At 49.7% G+C, this 24,740-nt stretch overlaps 1 protein-coding gene and 2 pseudogenes across 1 annotated transcript; 2 read left to right on the plus strand and 1 right to left on the minus strand.

Moving 5' to 3' along the window:
- Nucleotides 1-10,201: 10,201 nt before the first annotated feature.
- LOC132223380 (protein EOLA1-like) lies at nucleotides 10,202-11,748 on the minus strand (annotated as a pseudogene).
- Nucleotides 11,749-14,386: 2,638 nt separating this feature from the next.
- LOC132223381 (melanoma-associated antigen 4-like) lies at nucleotides 14,387-15,364 on the plus strand (annotated as a pseudogene).
- Nucleotides 15,365-23,465: 8,101 nt separating this feature from the next.
- On the plus strand, nucleotides 23,466-24,572 carry LOC132223382 (melanoma-associated antigen 10-like). Its single transcript, XM_059678615.1, has one exon. The coding sequence runs from the start codon at nucleotides 23,466-23,468 to the stop codon at nucleotides 24,570-24,572; it is 1,107 nt and encodes a 368-aa protein (XP_059534598.1).
- The last annotated feature ends 168 nt before the right edge of the window (nucleotides 24,573-24,740 follow it).

A 24,740-nucleotide genomic window follows, 5' to 3' on the forward strand; every position in this document is an offset into this window, starting at 1 on the left:
AATATCACATGATCTCACTCATTTATGGAATAAAATGAACAACAAACGGATGAACAAAAACATCCAAATACAGAGAAGCATCAATCAGACCATCAAACCTCAGAGGGAAGGTAGGGGAGGGTGGAGGTAAGGGGGAGAGATCAACCAAAGGACTTGTATGCAAGCATATAGGCCTAACCAAGGGACACAGACGCCAGGGGGGTGAGGGTATGAGTGGGGGGGTGGAGGAGGGCAATGGGGGGATAAGGACACATATGTAATACCTTAATTAAAAAATGATGTGCATGGCCTGAGCCAGGGTGTTAGGGAAACTGATTCCCTCTGCTGGTGTTGATTGTAAAGAAGCTGGGGGTGGTAGCAGCACATTGTGTGTCTTGGGTGTGAGAGGGAAGTGTGAAGTGGAAAATTGTCCTGACCTGTTCCTTTGGGATCATGGATAAACCAGAGGGAAATCTCCACCTGGTTAGGAAGGGTGGTTCCTGCACACAGTCTCAGTGTCATTGGACAGTATGAGCACTAGGCGTGTGATACCCATCATCTGCACAGATTTCTACAGATATACAGTTACTGAGCCATGAGAAACATGATGGCCTGGGAGCGCCATAGCCCACAGCCTAATTGGGATTGAATGTTAATGATCTTGAGTGTGATCTGGCCAATCATTATCCAGGGGTAGATTTTGGGTGGGGGTGAAATGAATGAAAGCATTTGGATGACAGAGCAGCTTGGACAGAGGGAAAGAGTTCTAACTAGATTCTCTTTCTGGCATCTTTGTGTGTGTCCAGCTGGGAAGGCTCCCCACACCTGAATGTCAGCATACATCCATGAATTGGGTATCCTCTTTGGCCGATTGGGTGTTCTATGCCCTACTGAACTGCACATTCTCTAATATGACCTTAATAACAAACAAGTAATCACAGTGCCAGAGGCGAGAGTGGAAGTATCTGGGATAAAAACGATATTAGAAATAACTGCCATTCATTACAGATTCAATCTCCACCAGGCAATGTGCACGGTAGTTTACAAACACTCCACACATCGCTGCAGTCCTATAAGACAGGGCTTATCAGACCCACTTACTTCACAGAGGAAGAACCTGATGCCCAATGGGCCAGCTAATTTTCCCAGGAACACATGGCTAGTAAGTGGCATCGTGGAGTCTTGACCCCTTGCCTGAATTCATCAGGAGCCCATGATATTTCCTGCCTTTCTAGCCCATGGCCCACCTTCTGCCTCACAATTAATCTGTCCTCTAAGTATGAATGAACTCTTTCAGATGACAATTAGGAGAACCCTGGGGCCCAGGCAAGAGCAGGCCTAAGGAAGGAAGGTGACAGTGAGAATAAAGCCTAATTTGGGGATTGTCTGAGGTTTATTGATATCTCAGTCTTCCCGGGGCCAGGATTTCTGCCTCGTCCCAGCATTTTCCCTCATCCCAGCATTTTCCCTCATGACAACACCCTTCCCCTGGTCTTCCCTTTGGTGACTCCTGTCCTTCCCTGGATCATGGTCTGCTGACTTGCTCATCAGTGCAGCCTCCTTTTAAGGCTGCACAGAATCTCCTGCCCTCAACCTTTCACACAGGCTCCCTACTCCCTTCAGAATTACCCTGCTCTCCCATAGCTCACCCTCCATCCCATCTGAGAGCAATAGCCCCTTATTTATGTTCTATTAAGAGATAACGGTAAATAGCAATATCCTTTTAAAAAGTTTTTATTTTATTGCTGACACTATTACAGATATCCCCATTTTCCCTTCTTTTGGCCCTGTTCACATAGTACCTGATTTCCCTGCACCCTCTGGCCCTCACCACATTGTCATCTGTGTTCATGGATATTCTTTGGCTAATCCCTTCAGTTAGTTTCATCCAATCCCTCTCTCCCCCATCCCCTCTGACCGCTGTCAGTCTGTTCCATGTCTTCATGCCTGTGTTTCTATTTTGTTTGGCAGATAATGTTCATTAGATTCCACATATAAGTGAAGTCATATAGTTTTTCTCTTTCTCTGCCTGGCTTCTTTCACTGAGTATAATAATCTCCAGATCCAGACATGCTGTCTCAAAAGTTAAGAATTCCTTCTCTTTTCCTGACAGGTAGTATTCCACTATGTAAATATACCATTGTTTTTTTATTCACCCTTCTATTGATGGGCATCTGCACTGTTTTCAGCTCTTGGCTATCCTACATAATAAAAGCCTAATATGCAAATTGACTGAATGGTGGAACAAACAGTCACTATGACGTGCACTGACCACCAGGGGCAGACACTCAATGCAGGAGCTGACCCCCTGGTGGTCAGTGCTCTCCCACAGGGGGAGCTCGGTTCAGCCAGAAGCCGGGCTCACAGCTGGCGAGTGCATCAGTGGTGGCAGGAACCTCTCCTGCCTCCATGGAGGCACGAAAGAGCAGAGATCAGGTGGGTGGTAAGGAGTGAGGGGTCCCGGACTGCAAGAGGGTGCAGGCCTGGCTGAGGGCCGCCCCCTACGGTGAACGAGTTTTGTGCACTGGGCCTCTAGTTGTAAATAATGCTCTTTGAACATAGGGCTGCATATATTCTCTGTGATCGGTGGTTCAGGCTTCTTAAGATATATTCCTAGAAGTGGGATCACTGTGTCAAATGGAAGCTTTATGGTTAATTACTTTAGGAAACTCCACACTGTCTTCCATAGTGGTTGCACCTGTCTGCATTTCCACTAATAGTATACAAGGGTTCCTTTTTCTCCACAGCCTCACTAGCACTTGTTGTTTGTTGATTTATTGATGGTAGCCATTCTGGTAGGTGTGAGGTGGTACCTCACTGTCATTTTAATTTGCATATCTCTCATGATGGGTGAAATTGAGCATTTTTTTCTTGTCTCATCCATTTGTATGTCCTCTTTGGAGAATATCTACTCAGGTCCTCTGCCCACTTTTAAATTGCATTGTTTGTGTTCCTTTGCTTGTGCTGTATGAGTACTTTATATATTTTGGAGATCCACCCCTTATCAGCTGTATCATTGGCAACTATGTTCTCCCGTGCAGAGGCTTCCCTTTTCATGTTGTTGACGGTACCCTTTGCTGTGCAGAAGCTTTTTAGTTTGATGTAGTCCCATTTGTTTATATTTTCCTTTATTTCCCTTGCCCTGAGTGACATATCAGCAAAAAATATTGCTATGTGTGATGTCTGAGATTTTACTGCCTATGTTTTCTTCCAGGACTTTTATGGTTTCATGACTTACATTTAAGTCTTTTATTCATTTTGAATGTATTCTTCTAAATGGTATAAGTGGGTGGTTTTATTTCATTGTTTCACATGTACCCATCCAAGTTTCCCAACACCGTTTACTAATGAAGAGACTGTCTTTCCCTCATTGTATGCTGTTGCCTCCTTTGTCAAATATCAGTTCACAATGTAGGAGTGGGTTGATTTTTGGGCTCTCTGTTCTGGTCCATTGATCCATATGCCTGCTCTTATGTCATTACCAGTTGTTTTGATTACAATGGCCTTATAGCATAGCTTGATATCAGGTATTGGGATTCCTCTAGCTTTGTTCTCCTTTCTCAAAGGGTCCTGAACATGTTGCCTAATAGAGACTGTCTGACTGGTGGCCACGGTACCAATGGTTGAATTTCTGGGACCCAGCAGGCTTAATTGAGGAAGGCCAGTTTCATAATGGCTTTCTTCAACTCCACAGAAGTCAGCAAAGTGGGTATTTCATCTTCGAAGGAAAAGATGAGCCTGATGTTCTAGATTCTTCCCCACAGTGGAAATTCAGTTGCTCTTGCTTCGAAGAACATTAGCTAATGGTCCTACAGAAGCCTTGGGATGCAAGGGTGCCTTGATCATAACAAATACACACCCTCTCTCCACCAAATTCCAGATTGTGGTTTCCAAAGCCCTCTCTCCAATTTCCCTCCCATAAAATGGACAAGTCCCTTCAAATAAGTAATCGGTAGAGGCATGAGCTAGCAAAGTGCACAAGAAAATCTTTTCAGCCTTTAAATAACTCATTTAAGAAACAATGTTCGGTAGGCAACTAAAGGGAGCTGGCTGCTTTTCCAGAGACACTAGGAGGCCCCCACCCCCACCCTGAACCCACCAACTCCTATCCTCTAGGGCAGTGGTTCTCAACCTTCCTAATGCCGTGACCCTTTAATACAGTTCCTCAGGTTGTGGTGACCCCCAACCATAAAACTATTTCCGTCCCTACTTCATAAGTATAATTTTGCTACTGCTATGAATCCTAATGTAAACATCTGATATGCAGGATGTATTTTCATTGTTACAAATTGAACATGATTAAAGCATTTACACTAATAAAAGAGAAAAATGGTAATTGGCGTACGACGATACCCTTTTCATTGGCTAATCAGGGCTATATGCAAATTAACTGCCAACTATGATTGGCAGTTAACTGCCAACCAAGATTGGCAGTTAACTGCCAACAAGATGGCGGTTAATTTGCATATGTAGGCACAATGCAGGGAGGCGAAAGGGAAAGCAGGAAGAAGCCCCCTGCCACTGACAGTGATCAGAAACCCAGGGGGGAGCTAAGAGCTGGGGGGCAGGGCAAAGGCGGCCCTGGGGCCGCCTTTGCCCTTCCCCCCCAGCCATGATCAGAGAATCAGGCGCCTTTGCCGCCCTGGCCAGTGATAGCAGGAAGTAGGGGTGGAGCCAGCGATGGGAGCTGGACATGGTCGAAGCTGGCAGTCCTGGGAGCTAGGGGCCCCTTGCCTGGGCCTAAAGCGGAGCCCATGATCGCGGGGCCGCTGCAGCTGCGGGTCCCTGCTGCCCGAGCCGGACACCTCAGCCAGAGGCGTTAGGCCTGGGCAGGGGCGGAGCCTGCAACCGCGGGGAGCTGGGGGTCCCCTGCCCAGGCCTGACACCTCTGCCGGAGGCCTCAGGCCTGGTCAAGGGGCTGATCCGTTGATTGTTGATCGGAGGGTGATGAGGGTCAATTCTTCTGGCCGAGGCATCAGGCCTGGGTGGGGGGCTGAGCCGGGGATTGGGGGGATATGATGGTCCCCTTGCCCAGGCCTGAAGCCTGGGTCAGAGGCGTCAGGCTTGGGCGGGGGGTGGAGCAAGCGATCAGAGGGAGATGGGGATCCCCTGCCCAGGCATGATTCCTGGGCCAGAGGCCTCAGGCCTGGGCGGGGGCCAGAGCCAGTGATCAGGGGGAGATGGGGGCCCCCTGTCCAAGCGTGACACCTCTGGCAGAGGCGTCAGGCCTGGGCAAGGGGCCAATCCTGCGATTGGAGGGTGATGGGGGACAACGCCTGAGGGCTCCCAGTATGTGAGACTGGGCAGGCTGGGCTGAGGGACACTCCCCCCCCCCTGCCCAGTGCACGAATTTCGTGCACCGGGCCCCTAGTAATGAATAATCACAAAAACAATATGTAATTATATATGTGTTTTCCAATGGTCTTAGGCGACCCCTCTGAAAGGGTCATTCGACCCCCAAAGGGGTCGCAACCCACAGGTTGAGAACTGTTGCTCTAGGGCATATCCTCCAAGAATATACTGACTTTGTGCATGAATGCTCTGTAATCCTGTTTTGAGTCACAAAGACCATGGACTGAGCCTGAATTTAGACCAGCCCTGGGCAAACTACGGCCCGCGGGCCAGATCCGGCCCCTTTGAAATGAATAAAACTAAAAACAAAAAAGACAATACCCTTTTATGTAATGAGGTTTACTTTGAATTTATATTAGTTCACACAAACACTCCATCCATGCTTTTGTTCCGGCCCTCCGGTCCAGTTTAAGAACCCATTGTGGCCCTCGAGTCAAAAAGTTTGCCCACCCCTGACCCAGGGGCTCCATTAAGGATACAGTCCTTAGGCTGAGGGGCACTTTGGGGGATTCTGTTCCCAAATGCCTTTGCACTCCACTTTTTTTTTTTTTTAAATTAAATCTTTATTGTTCAGATTATTACATTTGTTCCTCTTTTTCCCCCCCCATAACTCCCCTCCTCCCAGTTCCCGCCCCACCCTCCGCCCTCACTCCCCACCTACTGTCCTCATCCATAGGTGCACGATTTTTGTCCAGTCTCTTCCCACATCTCCCACACCCCTTTCCCCCCCAAGAATAGTCAGTCCATTCCCTTTCTATGTCCCTGATTCTATTATGATCACCAGATTATTTGTTCACTTGATTCTTAGATTCACTTGTTGATAGATACATGTTTGTTGTTCATAATTTGTATCTTTACCTTTTTCTTCTTCTTCCTCTTCTTAAAGGATACCTTTCAGCATTTCATATAATACTGGTTTGGTGGTGATGAACTCCTTTAGCTTTTCCTTATCTGTGAAGCTCTTTATCTGACCTTCAATTCTGAATGTTAGCTTTGCTGGATAAAGTAATCTTGGTTGTAGGTTCTTGGTATTCATCACTTTGAATATTTCTTGCCACTCCCTTCTGGCCTGCAAAGTTTCTGTTGAGAAATCAGCTGACAGTCGTATGGGTATTCCCTTGTAGGTAACTGAGTTTCTTTCTCTTGCTGTTTTTAAGATTCTCTCTTTATCTTTTGCTCTTGGCATTTTAATTATGATGTGTCTTGGTGTGGTCCTCTTTGGATTCCTTTTGTTTGGGGTTCTCCGCGCTTCTTGGACCTGTAAGTCCATTTCTTTCACCAGGTGGGGGAAGTTTTCTGTCATTATTTCTTCAAATAGGTTTTCAATATCTTGCTCTCTCTCATCTTCTGGCACCCCTATAATTCTGATGTTGGTACGCTTGAAGCTGTCCCAGATGCTCCTTACACTATCCTCGCATTTTTGGATTCTTTTTTCATTTTGCTTTTCCAGTTGGATGTTTTTTGCTTCCTCGCATTTCAAATCATTGACTTGATTCTTGCGCTCCTCTGGTCTGCTGTCAGGCGCCTGTATAATATTCGTTATTTCAGTCCGTGTGTGCTTAATTTCTAGTTGGTTCCCCAATATAAGATCGAGGGTCTTATTAGTTTTCGTGTAGATCTCATTAAGTTTATCGGCAGCTTCTAAACAGTTCTTGAGAGACCTTAAAAGTGTGGTTCTGAACTCTATTTCTTCCATTGACAATTTTGTCCTGTTTCTTTGTCTCCGCATTTTGTTATGCTTCCTTGGTGCACCCCCTAGCGGTCTTTGTTCGCAGTCTTATAGATAAATCTTGATTGTTGTAGCTAATCCCAGGGAGGGTTTGACCTCCAGGCCAAGTGGCTATGAGAATCAGCCGTGTCAGCAGTGAGAGAACTTCTGTCCTCTAGGGAGGTGCTAATCTAGCCTTTGCCTGAGGCTATCCGGCAAATGCCTCTGTGCAGGGCTTGGGCGGGGCGGGTCGCACAGGATCAACAGGGTGGGCTGGAGAGAGCAGTTATGGCGGCTCTCAGTCCTGTCCCCAGGGGCTCTGCCTCTCTGAGTCCCAGCACCCGCTGCAAAGCTCGGAGAGAAAGCTGCACTCGCTCTGACCGAAGCCAGACAGTCCCGCTTCTCTGTCCGAGTCCGGGTCCCCAAAGACTCGCCCGGATCTGGAGCTCAGAGTCTGCGACTCCCTCCTGATTGAAAACGCCAACTACGCCCTCCGCCGCCAGCCCGCTCCGCGAACTCCGCACCTCAGAATTTGACTTCAGCACTGCGCCTCCTCTGAGTGTCCGTATGCGTTTCTCTTTCCTCCTAGTTGTAGGACTTCCACTCAGCCAGCGTTCCTGTGGTTCTGGGTGATGTCCGTTCCGTGTTTTAGTTTCACTTTTGAAGTAGTTGTTCAAAGCAGCAAACTCCGGCGTTAACCTATAGCACTCCACTTTTAGAAACAAAGGATTGACCCTCAGAGATCACAAATTACACCACTTAGTGCAAGACATGGGACAAGGACTCATGGGACAAGGACACAGACTCACTACCAAGGAAAATTACAACATGTTTAGGTAGCCGTGACTGAATGAAGCAGATATGAAAATAATCATAACTATGTACTTGAACATAGATGAGATTCTGGGTGTGGGATGTGACAAAAGTCAAATTCATGTCACCTTCACCACAGAGGATAGGATACTACAGTGGTTTTTGTGATCCATGTTCTCTATCTGTTTGAGGTGGTCTAACTACCAACTTTGGTCTTAATACTCTAAAAAGGGAGATAGAAGGGTACCGTGGGAAGGTGACACTGCTTGTGCCCCCACCTATACAGGAACACAACCCTACTCTAGGGACAACTTGACCCGGGGTAATAAAGCAGACCCTTAGTTTGGGCTCATCTGAGCAGGACCCAGCATCCAGCAAGAGTAGCTGGAAGATACCAAAGAAGCATGCTTGTGGAGGGTGCATTGGACAGGGGGGCTACCTGCTGAGATGGGGCCAAACACCATTTTCAGGGAGATATAGACCCCAGGGGCCCATCTGACCCAGGCATTCTTGGTGGTAGCCAAGCTAGGACTAACCTTGAGCTATCAAAGAGGCCATGAATAGGCCTCCCCCTCTCTAGGGATGAAAGTAGAGATAGGCTCATGACCTCTCAACACATCCAGTGAACTATCAACAAGAAACAATCTCCCTGGCAGCAGATGAGAGTTCTTTCTGGTAACCTGAACCCAATTTTTCTGTAATTTTTGGAAAGAGAGAACCTGGGGGCCCTATGCACATCCACTTCCCCACACTTATCCAGGGCCCACACTCCAGAGCAGCTGTGAGCCACCTTTGTGAAATCACATGACTTAAGCATCTGGTTGCCCCATGGCTGAGACTCTAGAACAGCCGTGGGCAAACTACCCTCTAGCCCCCTAAATCACACACTATATGATTTGACGATGTATTTGTACAACACCTGGTTTTTATATGGTGATGGCTGACCTTTCAGTCATGACCCAGCCCAAGGAACCTGATAAGGACTAGGAGGGGGAGGACTCCGTATATGGCAACTGTTCACTCTGTGAGCAGTTCAAGGGCAATGCAGGCCTATAAGATCACAGGTGACAGAAAACAATCACCACTTTGTACCCACGAATCCATGTAGGCTTTAATAAAGAAAGGCAAAACTACATGGAAGAAAATAAACAGCCCAATGATATTTGTGAGTCCATGTTCTTCTGTTTCCGTGCCACACATCTCGTCAGATGAGCCTGAGGAGACTAGAAATCATGGCCTGGACAGGCTTTTGTTCCCATTGTCCTCTTTCATTTTCACATACTCAGCCAAGGAACTGGCTACTTAGTCCTGAGGCAAGCCCAGGAAGATCTGGTCCCCTGAGCCTTGCCTGCTGGACCTGAGACAGAACTGCCTTGCTCCTGACCTTGACGGAATCACCTTACATTAGTCATGCAACTTGAAACAGGAGGGTCTTTACTCACGGGTCCCCCTATGATGCCAGGAAGTTTCTGATCAGCATCTGAGTATCTCTAGCCCATGTTCCAGGGGCCTTGCAGAGAGGTCCACCTAGAACCTGGCCACTCCATCTACTAAGCCGTGTATGACAGAGGCAGTCTGGCTCAGAAGATGGGCCATTCCAGTCAACGTATGGGAGAAAGCCCATCATCCTCATCACTAGCAACCGTTACTAACCCTGCTAGTAGGGACCCAAATAAAGATTGCTCACACAGAAAAATCAAACAAACAAACAAACAAAAAACAAAACCTCTACCCATCACTTTTCCATCAGAGCTGTACTTCAGATCTGTTCTTGGGTCACGAGGCAGTGATACAACATGTGTAATACAAGCCCTCATGAGCCAAGGGAGACTTTTACAGCAGACCAGTCACTTGCCAGGACAGACAGGTGTTTTCTTTCAAAGTCTGGTGTCTCCCTCAAGGTGAATGAGCTCATCCCTGCTGGTCACCCTCTGGCAATGGCAGTCATTCAGTGCCTGCTCCCAGACCTCCCACAATGACACGTGGGTGCTCCTGAAGTGTTCTCGGAGTTTGACCAGACAGAGAGGAGGAGACTGTATAAGGGAGTCCTAAACACTAACCCATTCTCCTAAAACATTTCTCTTTGTACATTGCAGGAATAAGCAGGGCCAAAATGAGTGATAGCACCAAGATATTTCCTAGCAGCTTTCCCTTTTCCCTAAAGGTCAGAGTCCTTGAGACAGTCAATGAGCCCAGAGAGGCATCTCACAATGAAAGTCACCTATATCTGGGCACAGAAATCTGTTTAGTTGAACAGCAGATGGTGGGTAGTGCTCTCCACGGTGGTGCCAATTCAGTTCTACATCCGCGGCATGATGGCCTGTTGATGGTCATGATTCAGCTGGATTCTCAGTGAACTTCCTGTGGAGTCCTCCTGCCCCTAGGGGACAGGTGCTGTGGGATTCCTACATGGAAGATATCCTTTCCCCCTTTCCTGGGTATGGGCTCCAGTAAGCACCTGGGGTTTGACAGTGCAATTGGGTAGGTCTGCTTCATGTTGGTCAGTACAGCCTGCTTTTCCAGTTCCACAACCTCCACAGGAGCTATGTTTACTGGGCCTGCAAAGATTCCCTCATGTCAAGGAGCCCTGGGAACCACGAGAGAAGCATTGAGACGCTTTTTCCTTCCATAAACCAAAGACTTCCTGTGAGAGAAAAGGGTTATTCAGAGTTTCACCCATGCAGTGGTTCTCAACCTTGGCTGCACAGTAGAATCCCCTGGGCATCTTTTTAAAATCCTGATTTCTGGGCCTCATCCTCCAGAAGTTCTGTTTGTTACTAATGTTGTAGCCCCACCCCATAACAAAGAAACAGAATTTCTGGAGGATGAGGCCCAGAAATCAGGATTTTAAAAAGATGCCCAGGTGATTCTAATGTGCAGCCAAGGTTGAGAACCACTGCACTAGAGGCTAAGCTGATTTCACCAAACGGATGTGGAGTGAGCTGGGAACCTCTGACTGAGAACTTCTGATGTGTCAAACTTTGTTCAGGGAATTCTGGGTGAGGCCGGGGGAGAGAGGGAAATGAAGAGGAGAGAGTCTGGTCCACTAATGGGCAGGTCCCAGCCCGACTACTGTGGGCAGCATGTACAGGTCAGAAAGGCCCTGGCTGCTATGGGGAACCCACAGGCAATCAGGTCCCAAGCTCTTTACCAGGTGCAAGGAGCTGGTGTGGGACCTCAACCAATGAAGGGTGAGCTTAAGGGCCCAGGATGCCTTGGGCAGTGAAGGTGGGGCAGGTGTGTGAAGTCAGGCAGACAGCCTGAGTCTGGAGGCTACTCAATGTTCTCTGTGTGCTGTGCAGCTGACCCTGGTCTGTCCTACATACACACACACACTTGTGTATACACACATAAACATTCATACAAACACATAGACAACACCACATGTAAACTTGAACCAGTTCCTGCCTCTCAGTTCACCAACTGGAACTGAGTCCCAGTATAGACAGAAGGGTTCACCCAAATCATAGGAACTCGGCCCATGGAACCCCAGCCTGGGCCCTTTGTTGCCCCTTTGAAGGTGTGATGCTTATGCAAACTACAGCCCCATCTCCACAGTTTCAAAAGAAAACAAGCCCCAAACTCCTGAGCAAGGTCTTGGGGGGTATTCTTGGAGGGGTGTGGGTTGCTCCAGGGGTGTCACGCCTTGCCAGCAATCACTCCTCTCCCATACTTCTCCCTTTGGGAGCAGAGCATGAATCTGCGTGGGGTTCCACCCCAGCCTCTCCAGCAGCAGCTCCCGCCAGAGGGCTCTTCCCAGTCCCTGTGAGCAATGTGGATGGCGATGGTGCAGTTCCTGTGGCGGCTCAGTAGGGTCGCCAACAAGTCTCCAGAGTCATGACCCCATTTAAGACCAAGCCTGCATAAGGCTGACAGGAGAGGCAGGAGAACTCCATCTCCGCAGAGATCCCTGGGGGATCCAGGAACCCTAACTGGAGGGCAGTCCACAGAAGTCTGCCCTGCTCAAAGTGTTAGGAGGCCCTAGGGTGGATGACCATGCAGAGAGGAACCGCAGAAGCCCAGACCTGATGTCAGCCCTGGCAGTTCAGGGGGAACCACAAAGGCGGCAGAGGGGAGGACCCGGGTCTTGCCCCGAGACCAGGTGAACATGCAAAGGGAAGACTGAGGGACCCGGGACCCCACAACAGAGATGCCCCACATTACCCCCACTGTGAACCCTGGGAGGCCCCTGGTGCATGACCACATGCTCTCTTCCTGACTTGGGCCTCTCAGGTAGACAGGAGGTTCCAGCTCCAGCCAGGGGTCACGGTGAGGATCCTGCAGGAAGACAAGAAGACTCCACCCCCTGAGGGCTGAGGGGTCAGGCTCCAGGTGGGCAAAGAAGGGGGCTGCAGGGCTCTGCCAGGATACCAGGGAAAAACCCAAGTTAGGACTCAGGAAGCCCCTAGCACACCTTGAAGTATGTATGCCTGAGGCTTGGCCAAGGCCATAAGTGTCCGCAGTGTCCCTCTTCCTATCAGCAGCACCTGGAATCCTCATGGTAGCCCTGTGGATTTGGGTTGCTTCCAAACTTCTACCTTAGGAGTGGCAAAGGGAGGTGAGGGCATTTTCCTGAAGGTGCTGGATTCAGGGCAACATGGGAGGTGTGCCAGGCAATGCTGGTAATTAAAGTGTGGGTCTTGAGGCAGGATGGTGGTACCTCCCAACCCAGTAAAAACAGGGACCAGCTGGCTTAGGCTCTGCTGGCACAACTGGGTGACTCGGCACGATTGTCAATGTGGTGTGTCTTGCAGTCCACCTTGGACGTCTCTGAGAGATGGTGGGCATTGCCTGCAGTATTCATTCTCAGTTCAGCAGAAGGGAAAGGTTCCAGGCACTCTCCGAGTAAACCTGGGTAGCTCAGGGAGGAAGGACGATACCACACTCCAGACTATGGGTGGCCTGAACCCAGTCTGTGCTGCTGCCAGCCCTGGGAAAGGCCTGGCATGGGTCTGCAGAGCTGGATCCTTCACAGGTTTGTCTGAGGGCACTTGGGAAGGACAGGGCCTTGGTCAGAGGGAATGACTTCAGTTCATGCAAAGAGAAGCTGAGGTTGTGGAAGGGTCATAAAGGTGTGAATGCTTTCTTGTGGGAAACTGCAGCTCTGTGCTCCCTGAGAAAAGAAGAGAGCCCTCAGCATCAGGGAGTGTCCTGACCTCAGAATCCAGATTCCCCAGGCAGGGTGTGACATGCTCTCCCTTTCCACATGCCTGCTCCTCCTGAGCTTTTCTCACTGAGGAAAGTTATTCAGGGTGAAATCGGTTCAGCAGGATTCAGATCCAGGCCAGGCCAGGAAGAAAGGCAAGTATCCTCAGGCCAGACTAAGGGAACTCTGTACCCAGAATGGATGGGCCCAGGCCCTGGTGTTAGTTGTGTGGGAACCTGGACAAGGGTGGGGACAGATGGAGCTCCTGTTCACTTTTGTCTCAGAGCTCTCAGGAAGGTGAGGACCTTGGAGTGAGACCACACATCCTATCATCCAGCAAACCACATTTTGTCAGCAGAGAGAGGAGTCCCAGTTCCTGCAAGGAATCAAGGTGAGCCTTGAAAGGAAGCAGAGCACATGGGAAGCCAGACCTACCCTGCCTCCTCTGTCAGCAATTGGGAAACTCAGAATAGTGCATGGATTACCTCAGCTCACTTCCTACTCCTGTACCTCAGGGAGGTTAAGCCTAAGTCTAAGTAGATTGGGCTCAGTCAGCATAGAGAGTGGTCTGAAACCCAGCAGTGCGTCATGGTGAGAAATGATCAGAGCCTTAACCCAGGAAAGATGGACCCAAATCTTCAGTCACCCGTTCTTGATCCTCTGGGAGAGGGATCACATGTGGAGCCCCCTCAGTTTCTTCACTGAAGTGTCAGGTGTGTGTGGCCTTGTTCTGAGCATTTGACCTCAGGCCAGCAGAAGGCAGTGAGGGGCCAGGCTCTGGCAGGGGAAAGGTGGGTATCCTACGTGTGCACGGAGGAACCTCCCACCCACAACAGAGGGGACCTCAGAGAGTCCTGCTGCCCCTCCTGTCAGCTTTGGGGTCCCAGGAATGTGCTTGCCGTGTGCATGCTGAGGTGCCCTTTTGTTCCCTCCAGAAGAGGCTCCGGATTGGAGGAGGTGAAGGCCTTGGTCTACTCTACATATTCTCAGGTCACAGAGCAGCAGGAGGCCAGGAAGTGCTAGGAATTAAGGTGATGTGCCGACCATGAATATGTCCCCATGGGCTCCCCACCCATGTCAGAGGGTCCTCACATTGCCTGACACCTCCACACCCCACCATCAGCTACAGAACCCTGTGCTGTGCCTTCTATACCCTGAAGAGTCATGTCACTTCCTACTTCAGGTTCTTAGTGGGCAGGCTGATCAGGAGTGAGCCCTGTGAGTCCCATGTACACCCCTAAAGGAGAGACCAGGAAGTCACCTTTGTCAGAGCCGCCTAGGGTGTGTTTCTCAGCTCATGCCTCTCTCACGCCCACTCTTCCCCAGGCCCGTGGTTCCTCTCGCCCATCTTCTGCCCACACTCGGTCACTGTTCGAGCAAGAGTCATCATGCCTGGTCATCATATGAGTGAGCCATGGAAGCCTGAGGAACACTTTCCGTACCCAGTTGAGATCCCCGACTTGTTGGTGGAGGAGCTGTTCTGGGCTATGCAGGAGGAGGAAGATGCCCTGTCTCTCTCCTCCTCCCCCTCAGTCCTGTTTATAGACAGCCTAGAGGAGGTGCCTGCTGCTGAGACACCAAGTCCTCCCCAGAGTCCTCAGCGTGCCTGCCCCTCCCCCCATGCCATGGAAGCCTTTCCATGCAGCCAATCTGAAGATGAGAACTCCAGCATTCGAGATGAAGAGGGTCCAAACACTGAGGGGGGCCCTGAAGATGATGCCGATTTCTTGCTCCACAAATCACTGCCTTCGAAGATGATGGAAATGGTGGAGTTCCTGCTCCTGAAGTATCGTGCAAAGGAGCCAACCACAAAGGCAGAAAAACTGAGTCGTGTCATCAAAGAGCACCAGGAGCACTTTCCTGAGCTCTTCAGTGCGGCCGTTGAGTGCACTGAGTTGGTTTTTGGTGTTGTTGTGAAGAAAGTAGACCCCAGTACCCACACCTCTGTCCTGGTCACTGCCTTGGGGCTAACCTATGATGGGATGGTGAGCGATGAGCACAGATTTCCCAACACAGGCCTCCTGGTCACACTTCTGTGTGTGATCGCCTCAGAGGGTGATTGTGCCACTGAGGAGAAAATCTGGGCTGTACTGAATGATTTAGGGGTGCATGATGGGAAGGTACATTGGCTCTATGGGGAGCCCAGGGAGCTCATCACCAAAGTTTGGGTGTAGGAACAGTACCTGGTGTACCGCCAGGTGCACAATAGCGACCCTGCATGCTATGAGTTCCTGTGGGCCCCGAGGGCCCATGCTAAGACAACCACGGTGAAAGCCCTCAAGTTTATGCACACGGTTAGTAGGGATTTCCATCTCCTCCCATGCCTGCCTGAAGAGCCTGAGTGCAATGAGAAACACTATGCCTGAGCCAGAGTTGCATCCAGGCACTTTTCAGGTCCATGTGCATTAACTTCTTTTGCTGGGCATAAAGTGCGTCCAATTTTCAACTCTGTTTGAGAACAAACCAGTAGTGAGGCCCAGGGAAAGGTTTAGGCTCCTATTGTGATTGAGAAATTTATGATTTATTATTTTGTGAATTTTTAAGGAAATTTTCTAATGTTCCTTTACGTAGAAGTTTTCATAAACTTTTAGCATGTAAGTTTGTAAATGACATTGATCACATATATATTTCTACATGTCCAGCTCCAGAGTAAGAGATTTGCTACTGTGTAATGAAAATTGGGACCCTTCCCATCCTAGTTTGTGATCCCAATCTAGATAACATGACATTATAATAGGATTTCCTTGGAAATGTGTAAGAAAGCAGTAAAATCCATGGAGTTAAGAAATAGAAAAATAAAAGCAAAAGGTTGTTAATTTTTGCTTCTTATATATTCTCATCTGTCTTTCCATGAAACAGCTTATTCAAGGATCCTTGGTTCTGGCAAGAAAGGGGGGGGGGTTTAATCTGAATAAAGACGACCCCTGCTCAGTGGTTCATTTACTTCCCAGACATTCACTGAGCCTGTGTCCTCTGGAAGGCCCTGTGTTAGTAGTGGGCACACTAACATAAGCAGGGCATATCCACCCACAGGATGAAAGTGTAGGAGCTGAAGTAATATAAGGAAGGGGTTAGGTGTCCCCCTAGTCCTGCAAACAAGTAACAGAAGAGGTGAGGCGGTGGGCCTCCAGCGACCAGCACTCACTTGTGAATGGACTTCATTTTTACCGCAGCGTACTTGCAATAGCATGGATGGAATTGGAGAGCATTATACTAAGCGAAATAACCTAGTCAGAGAATGGTAAACATCACATGATTTCACTCATATATGGAATATAATGAACGACATAAACTGATGAACAAAAACAGATCCAAAGACAAAGAAACATTGATCAGACCATCAAAATTCAGAGGGAAGGTAGGGCAGAGTGGAGGTAAGCGGGGGAGATCAACCAAAGGACTTGTATGCAAGCATATAGGCCTAACCAATGGACACAGAGGCCAGGGTGTGAGGGCATGAGTGGGGGGTGGAGGAGAGCAATGGGGGGGATAAGGACACATATGTAATACCTTAGTTAAAAAATGATGTGCATGGCCTGAGCCAGGGTACTTGGGAAACTGTGATTCCCTCTGCTGGGGTTGATTGTAAAGAAGCTGGGGGTGGCAGCTTTTTCTAATTTCATGCCATTGTGATCCGAGAAGATGCTTGTTATGATTTTAATCTTCTTGAACTTGTAGAGACTTGTTTTGTGTTTTAACATGTGGTCTATCTTTGAGAATAACACCTGTGAACATCAGAAGAACTTATATTCTGCAGCTATGGGGTGAAACATTCTCTAAATGTCATTTAAATTCACCTGACCCTGTCTGCCATTTAGAGACACTGTTTTCTTGGTAATTTTTTGTCTGGAATATCTATCCAGTGAAGTCTGTGGGCTATTAAAGTCCCCTACTATGACTTTATTGCTGTTGATCTTTCCCTTAAAATCCTCTAATGTTTTTTTTTTTAAATTTTCTTTATTTAGGTGGTCCTAAATAAATGGCATGAAATTAGAAATCTGTTACAGTAAAAACACTCACAAATATTCAAACACATGGAGGCTAAATAGCATGTTACTAAACAATGAGTGACTTACTAATGAGATCAAAAAAGAAATAAATAACTTCCTGGAAGCAAAAGAAAAGTACCACACAACAAATCAAAATCTATGGGACACAGCAAAGTAGTCCTGAGAGGGAAGTTCATAGCACTTACAAACCTACATCCAAAAAAAGAAAAAAATTTAATAAAATATTTAACCATACAACTTAAAAATTAGAAAGAGAACAACAAGAAAAGCTCTGAGCAAGTAGGAGGAAGTAAATACATAAAAGTCAGAGCAGAAATAAATGACATACAGATGAAAAATATAATATAAACGATCAATGAAACCAAGAGTTAATTCTTTGAAAATATAAACAAGACTGATGAACCCTTAACCACATTCAAGAAACAAAGAGAGAAGACCCAAATAAGTAAAATCAGAAACAAAAGAAGTGAGGTAACAATTGACCCCACAGAAATACAAAGGATTGTAAGAAAATACTATGAAAATCCTTATGCCAATAAGCTGAACAATGTGGATTAAGTGGACAAATTCACAGAAATATACAATCTTCCAAAACTGAATCAGTGAGAATCCATCTTTCAATCTGGGGCTGCTGGCTCTTAACCACTCACCTGCCCTCTGCCTGCCTGATTGCACCTAACTGCTCACATGATGGCCTGATCTCCCCTAACCACTCGCCTGCCTGCCTAATTGCACCAACCACCTCTGCCTGCCTGCCTCATGATCCTTACCCACTTGCCGTCCTGCCTGATCGCCCCTAATGACTCTGCCTGCCTGCCTCATTGCCCGTAACTGCTCGCCTACCAGCCTGATCACCTGTAACTGCCTCTGCCTCAGCCCCCACCACAGTGGCTTCCTCCAGAAGGACGCCACGTATGAAGTCCAGAAGTTCATTCAGGGGTCTGGTCTAATTAGCATATTATACTTTTATTATTATAAATAGTACTGGAAGTCTCAGCCACAGCAGTCAGACAAGAGGAAGAAACAAAAGGCATCCAAATTGGAAAAGAGGAAGTAAAATTGTCATTATTTGCAGATGACATGATATTCTACATAGAAAACCCTAGGACTCCAGCAACCAACTACTTGGCTTAATAAATGACTTTAGCAATGTAACAGGATACAAAATTAATACCCAGAACTAGATGGCAGTTTTACACACCAACAATGAACTCTCAGAAAGAGAAACTAAACTAAAAAAAAAAAAATCCCACTTACCATTGCAACAACAACAAAAAAATAAGATACTGAGGAATAAAGTTAACCAAGGAGATAAAAGACTTGTACTCAGAAAACTACAGGACATTGAAAAAAGAGATAGGGGGTGATATACAGAAGTGGAAGAATATACCGTGTTCATGGATTGCTAGAATTAATATCATTAAAATGTCCATACCACCCAAAGCAATCTATAGATTAGATGCAAACCCTATTAAAATACCAATGGCATATTTACAGATCTAGAACAAATACTCTAAAAGTTTACATGGAAGCAAAAAAGACCCTGAATAGCCAGAGCCATCTTGAGAAAGCAGAACAAAGTTGGAGTGACCACACTATCAGATATCAAGTTATACTGCAAAACTGCTGTGATCAAAACAGCTTGGTACTGGCAGAAGAACAGGCATATAGATCAATGCAACAAAACAGAGATGCCAAAAATCAACCCAAGACATTACATTCAATTAATATTTGACAAAGGATACAAGAGGATACAATGGAATCAAGGCATGCTCTTCAATAAACAATGTTGGGAAAGTTGGACAGGCACATGCAAAACAATGGAACTAGACCACCAACTTGCATCATACACAAGAATAAACTCAAATGGATTAAAGGCTTAAGCATCAGTTGTGAAACCATAAAAATCCTAGAAGAAACCAAAGGCAGCAAAATCTCAGACTTGTCTCTTAGCAATATGTTCGCCAATGCATCTCCTAAGACCTAGGTTAAGGGAAACAAAAGAGAAAATAAACAAATGGGACTATATCAAAATACAAAGCTTCTGCACAGCAAAAGACAACATCAACAACAAAAGAGAAACTAAACAAATGGAACTATATCAAAATACAAAGCTTCCGCACAGCAAAAGACAACATCAACAAAATGAAAAGGGAGCTCACTGTATGGAAGAACATATTTGCCAATGATACATTTGGTAAAGGGTTAATAACCAAAAATATATAAGGAACTCATACAACTTAACAAAAGGAAGACAATCCAATTTTAAAATGGGCAAAGGACTAAATAGACACTTCTCCAAAGTGGACATACAGATGGCTAAGAGACACATGATAAAATACTCAAAGTCCCCGATCATCGGAGAGGTGCAGAGTAAAATGACAATGAGGTATCACCTCACACCTGTTAGGATAGCTACCATCAACCAATCAACAAATGACAAGTGCTGACAAGGATGTGGAGAAATGGGAGCCCTAGTACTCTGCTGGTAGGAATGCAGACTTGTGCAGCCACTGTGGAAAACAGTATGGAGTTTCCTCAAAAAATTAAAAATAGAACTCCCATTTGACCCAGTAATCCCACTTCTGGAAATATATCCCAAGGAACCCGAAACACCAATCAGGAAGAATATACAAACCCCTATAGTGGTAGCAGCACAATTTACAATAGCTAAGATCTGGAAACAGCCTAAGTGCCCATCAGCAGATGAGTGGGTAAAAAAGCTGTAGTACATCTATACCATGGAACACTGTACAGCAGTAAAAAAAAAAAAAAGGCTCTGTTGCCCTTTGAGACATCATGGAGGGACCCAGGGGCTATTATGCTAAGCGAAATAAGCCAGAAAGGCAAGTGTCACAGGATCTCACTCATATGTGGGGTCCAAAGAGCAAATTAACTGATGAAGAAAATAGATCCTGAGAGGTAGAAAGAACTTGGGTGCATAACCCATGGACACAGGCAATAGTGTAGTGAAGGCCTGGGGCAGGGGCTGGTTCCGGCTGGAAGGGGTCCATGAGGAATAGGGGACCTCTGTAACACGGTTGGCAATGAAGACAACAAGAAAGGCGGGCTTAGGTAGGAGGAGGACAGTGGTCTTTGGGACAGGAGTCCACCATTGGCCCAGGTCAGGTGACTCGGGAATCAATCCTTTCCTTTCTCGGCAGCACCCGCCCCCTGCTTTTGGCTGTCCTTGAGGCAGGCAGCAGAAGCTCCGATTCTGTTCGGGTCCACCTGCCTTCCAGGACGGGCCTCAGGCGGGGACACCCATCAAGAGCAGGGCTTCTGGTTAGCAGAGGGGGGCAGAAGCTGCCTAGAGTCACAGTGAGCAGCGGGGGAGGAAGAGACCCTGCCCCCACCACAGGCTCAACATGGAAGGGCCTCTGGGACAGGGACCACACACGCCTCATCCGGGTCTCAGAGACCTTGCCCCAGCACGTTCCTCACTTCCGCATCCGGGTCTCTGAGACGCTGGGGATGCCCAGGAGATCCTGAGCTCGCTCACATCCCGAGGGCGGCCCGGGACCCGCCCGAGTCCAGGTGAGTGTGCCCCGGGAGGGTGAGGGACCCCGGGCCCTGGGACAACGGTTTCCGTCCCGGGAGGCCCCTGGGGCTGGCCACACGAGGCCGGTCGTGGTTGGCGCAGCCAGGTCTGGGGACTCAGGGTGAGGGGCGAGGCGCGTCGCTCCACAGGGCCCAGGGCCTCCAGGGTCCATGTGGCGGGCGGCTGCGTGGGAGGAGGCCCCGAGGCCACCCGGGTCCCTCAGACGGGGCTGGACCCAGGGACCCTGCCGTCAGGAGCAGAGCCAGCCCCGGGCCCGCAGGGGGTGAAGCCCACAGCCCTAGGCAGCCTCTGTGACCTTCCCATGGGCTCCCATGACGCGGGCCTTGCGGGGCTTGGCCGGGTGGGGCGGACCTCACTGGGGCTGAGGCGGGCTGGGCCCTGGGGGAGTCTGGGTGAGCACCCGGGTCCCACCGCACCGCAGCGGGAAGCCGCACAGGTGCCCCTGCTGTCCTCTGCGAGGGGCCCCATGGCGGGTGGCCATGCGGGGTGCCCTGACTGCACAGCGGGGGCTGGGAAGGGGCGGTGGTAAGGAGCTGGGCCTCTCCTCCGCATGGAGGGCAGAGCAGCTTCGGAGAGTCCTGGTCAGAGGGCAGTCAGGGATGGGAGGACCCCAGACCCCCACAGAGCCAGCCCGCAGGACTCGGGAGGGGCACACGCGGGACATTACCTGACCTCCGCAGGCGGGTCTGAGAGTCTCTGGGGGTGGCTGTGAGGATGAGGACCCCGGACAGCACAGGGCGGGGTCGGCGCCTGCCAGAGCAGATGGGGGCCACCTGTGAGGATGAACACACCCCCTTCCTCCCTTCCGCTTCCAGTCCCGGTCTCAGAGACTCTGGGGTTCAGTACAGTGAGGAGGACCCCATCTCGGCAGATGGTGGGCCAGGGACCCTGGAAGCTAGACCAGAGTCAGTCCTGGCTGGTCTCAGAGACTCTGGGGGTTCTGTTCAGGGAGCAGGACCCCATCTCGGCAGATGGTGGGCCAGGGACCTGCCATAGCCAAGGTGAGGACCCTGAGGGAGGACGCAGGGACCCTGGAAACCAAACCAGAGTCAGTGCTGGGATCCCGCTGGAGGATGACCACACACAGCATGCGCTGACTTGCACAACCATGTCGGTACCGGGAACAATACTTGAGAACGGCAGAGGGTGGGCCCAGGGCCCTCCATAGTCCATCCGGCAGGCCTCGTGGAGGATGATCCTAGGGGGCATTTCCTCATTGGTGCATCTGGGTCTGACAGTCTGGGGCTTGGGTATAAAGAGCAGGACCTCACATCAGCAGAGGGTGGGGCCAGCACCTGCCAGAGTCAAGGGAGGATCCTAAGGGAGAACTGAGGGAACCTTGGATCCCACCACAGTGGGAACCCCACAGAAGCCCGCACCTGCTCTCAGCCCTGGGATTTCTGGAATCGCTTTCCCATGGCTTCTCCCGCTCCCTTTGCTCTCAGGAAGATGAAAGAGGTCTGGCCTTACACAAAGGGTGAGGCGTATGGACAGCAGATCCAGGACACTCGGGCACTGCAAGTGGCCAAGCTATTGACCATGTGGGAGGAAGGAGGGGGAATTGTCCTCCAGAACAAATGTGGGCCTCACAGACATGCACCCCACTTCCACTTTCAGCTCTGACACACCAGGCAGGGATGTCCAACTGAGAGCACTCTGATGGGGCTGGGGGGGGGGGGTGGGGGTGGGGCCTCAGGTAGGTGAGAGACCTGGACTGAGGGGAGCACATGCAGGTCAGCAAAGGAGGAAGGGGAGGTGGCCCGGACCCTGACCTCTTTGCAGGTGAGCCATCTGAGGAAAGACAGAAGGAACCCTAATGCTCCTCCCCTGCTCCCGAGTCTTGCTGTCTCTTTTCAAGGTTCAGCTGAGGACTGAGGGAACCCCTCACATCACAACAGGGGGAGTCCCAGCCCTACTTTGCCACTTCTGTCAGCCACGAGAGAAAGTGGAACATGGTGGCTAGCCGTGCTGTCCCTCACGTCCTCCACCAGTGACTCAGGAAGGTGAGCATTTCAGTCTGAAGGTAAGTGGCCTCCGGTCAGCACAGGAAGTTATCCAAGACCCTGTCAGATGTCACAGTTAGGACTGAGGGGATTCCCCGTCCCAGGACGGATAGACCCCACAGAGTTTGGCCATGACATACTGTATCCCGTGGGAGGTTCTGGGCAGGTGTGGTCTGCTGCGGGGCCCCCTCACTTTCTTCTGTTCAGTTTCAGGGGTATGTAGCCTTGTTCTGAGAGTTTTGCCTCAGGTCCAGCAAGGGGAGGTTCCAGGCCCTGCCAGGGGAAAGGAGAGGACGCCGAGGGCGGACGCAGGAGACCATCCAGCCCAGAACAGTGGGGACCTCACAGCATCCCGGCCTCCCTGTTGTCAGCACTGGAGGCCCATGGCTGTGCATGCCACCTGCACGCTGAGGTCTTTCCTCGTTTCCTCTTACAGGGACTCCAGGAACCAGGAGATAAAGGCCTAGGTCTGAGGCACAAAACACAGGTCACAGAGCAGAGGAGGTCCAGGCAGTGCCAGCAGTCAAGGTGAGGTGCCTGCCCTGACCTAGAATGTGTCCCTAGGGTCTCCCCCATGCCAGAATCGATGAGAACGCCCTCAGTACCCGACCCCACCCCACTGCCAGCCACAGAACCCTGGCCTATGCCGACTGTACCCCAAAGAGCCATCTGACTTCCTCATTCAGGATCTTAGGGTACAGGCCACCCAGGAGGAGAGACCCCAGTGAGGCCCAAGAGCACCCCTAAAGAGGAGACCTGTAGTCCCACTTTCTCACAGTGGCCAAGGGTGTACTCAGCTGAGGCCACTTACCCTTCCTCTCTCCCCCAGGCCTGTGAGTCCTCATTGCGCACCTCCTGCCCGCACTCCTGTGGCTGCCTGACAGGAGTCATCATGCCTCGAGTTCCAAAGAGTCAACGCTCCTCGCTTGATATTCCCATGCCTGTGGAAGAGGATTCTTCCTCCTCCTCCTCCACCCCTGTTGCTTCCTCTTCCTCCTCCTCCACCTCTTCCTCTTGCTATCCTCTGCTTTCAAGTAACCCAAGCACCTCAGAGGAGGGGGGGGAGGAGCAGGAGGAGAATGTGGAGGAGGAAGAGAATGAGGAGCAGGAGGAGGTTCCTGCTGCTGCTGGGGCACCGAGTTCTCCCGTGAGCTCTCCAAGTGCCCATGCCTCCCCTACTGCCCTTGCCGCTGCTGCTCCCTTGAGCCAATCCATCAGCGAAGAAGGGGAGGGTCCGAGTACCTCCTGGGCCCTGCCAGGTACAGAGTCCTTGCCCAGATGTGTGATTAATGATAAGGTAGCTGATCTGGTGGGGTTCCTGCTCCTGAAGTATCGCACAAAGGAGCAGACCACAAGGGCAGAAATGCTGAGTAGCATCATCAGAGAGCACCAGGACCACTTTGCTGTAATCTTTAGGGAGGCCTCTGAGTGCATGCAGCTGGTTTATGGCATTGATGTGAAGGAAGTGGACCCCACCAGCCACACCTATGTCCTAGTCACCAACCTGGGCCTCACCTATGATGGGATGGTGAGCGATGAGCACAGTATGCCCAAGACGGGCCTGCTGATACTCATCCTTAGTATAATCGTCTTGGAGGATGATTGTGTCCCCGAAGAGAGGATATGGGAAGCACTGAATGCCATGGGGGTGCATGCGGGGATGGAGCATAGCCTCTATGGGGAGCCCAGGGAGCTCCTCACCAGAGTTTGGGTGCAGGAACAGTACCTGGAGTACCGGCAGGTGCCCAACAGCGATCCTGCACGGTACGAGTTCCTGTGGGGTCCCAGGGCCCACGCTGAGACCACCAAGTTGAAAGTCCTGGAGTTTTTGTCCCAGGTCAGTGGGAGTGACCCCAGATCCTTCACACACTTCTATCAGGAGACTTTGAGAGAGGAGGAACAGAGAGCCCAGGCCAGAGTTAGGACCACAGATGATACTACTGCCATGGCCAGTGCAAGCTCTTCTGCCATGCCCAGTGGCTTCTTCTGCCTTGACTGAAATCCAGGGCAGATTTCTTTACTTTGTGTTTTAGGGGGGCAGTCGTGATCTAAGCACTTAGTGCAGGGCCTGCCTGACTGGGGATGAGGGAATCATAGTGAATGACATCTTTGTGTCTCTGTTCCATTGGGGTGACTTAGAAATGTATCTTCTTTTATTTTTGGTATT

This window comes from Myotis daubentonii, chromosome X (genome assembly GCF_963259705.1).
Source record: "Myotis daubentonii chromosome X, mMyoDau2.1, whole genome shotgun sequence".
In the NCBI taxonomy this organism is placed as follows: domain Eukaryota; kingdom Metazoa; phylum Chordata; class Mammalia; order Chiroptera; family Vespertilionidae; genus Myotis; species Myotis daubentonii.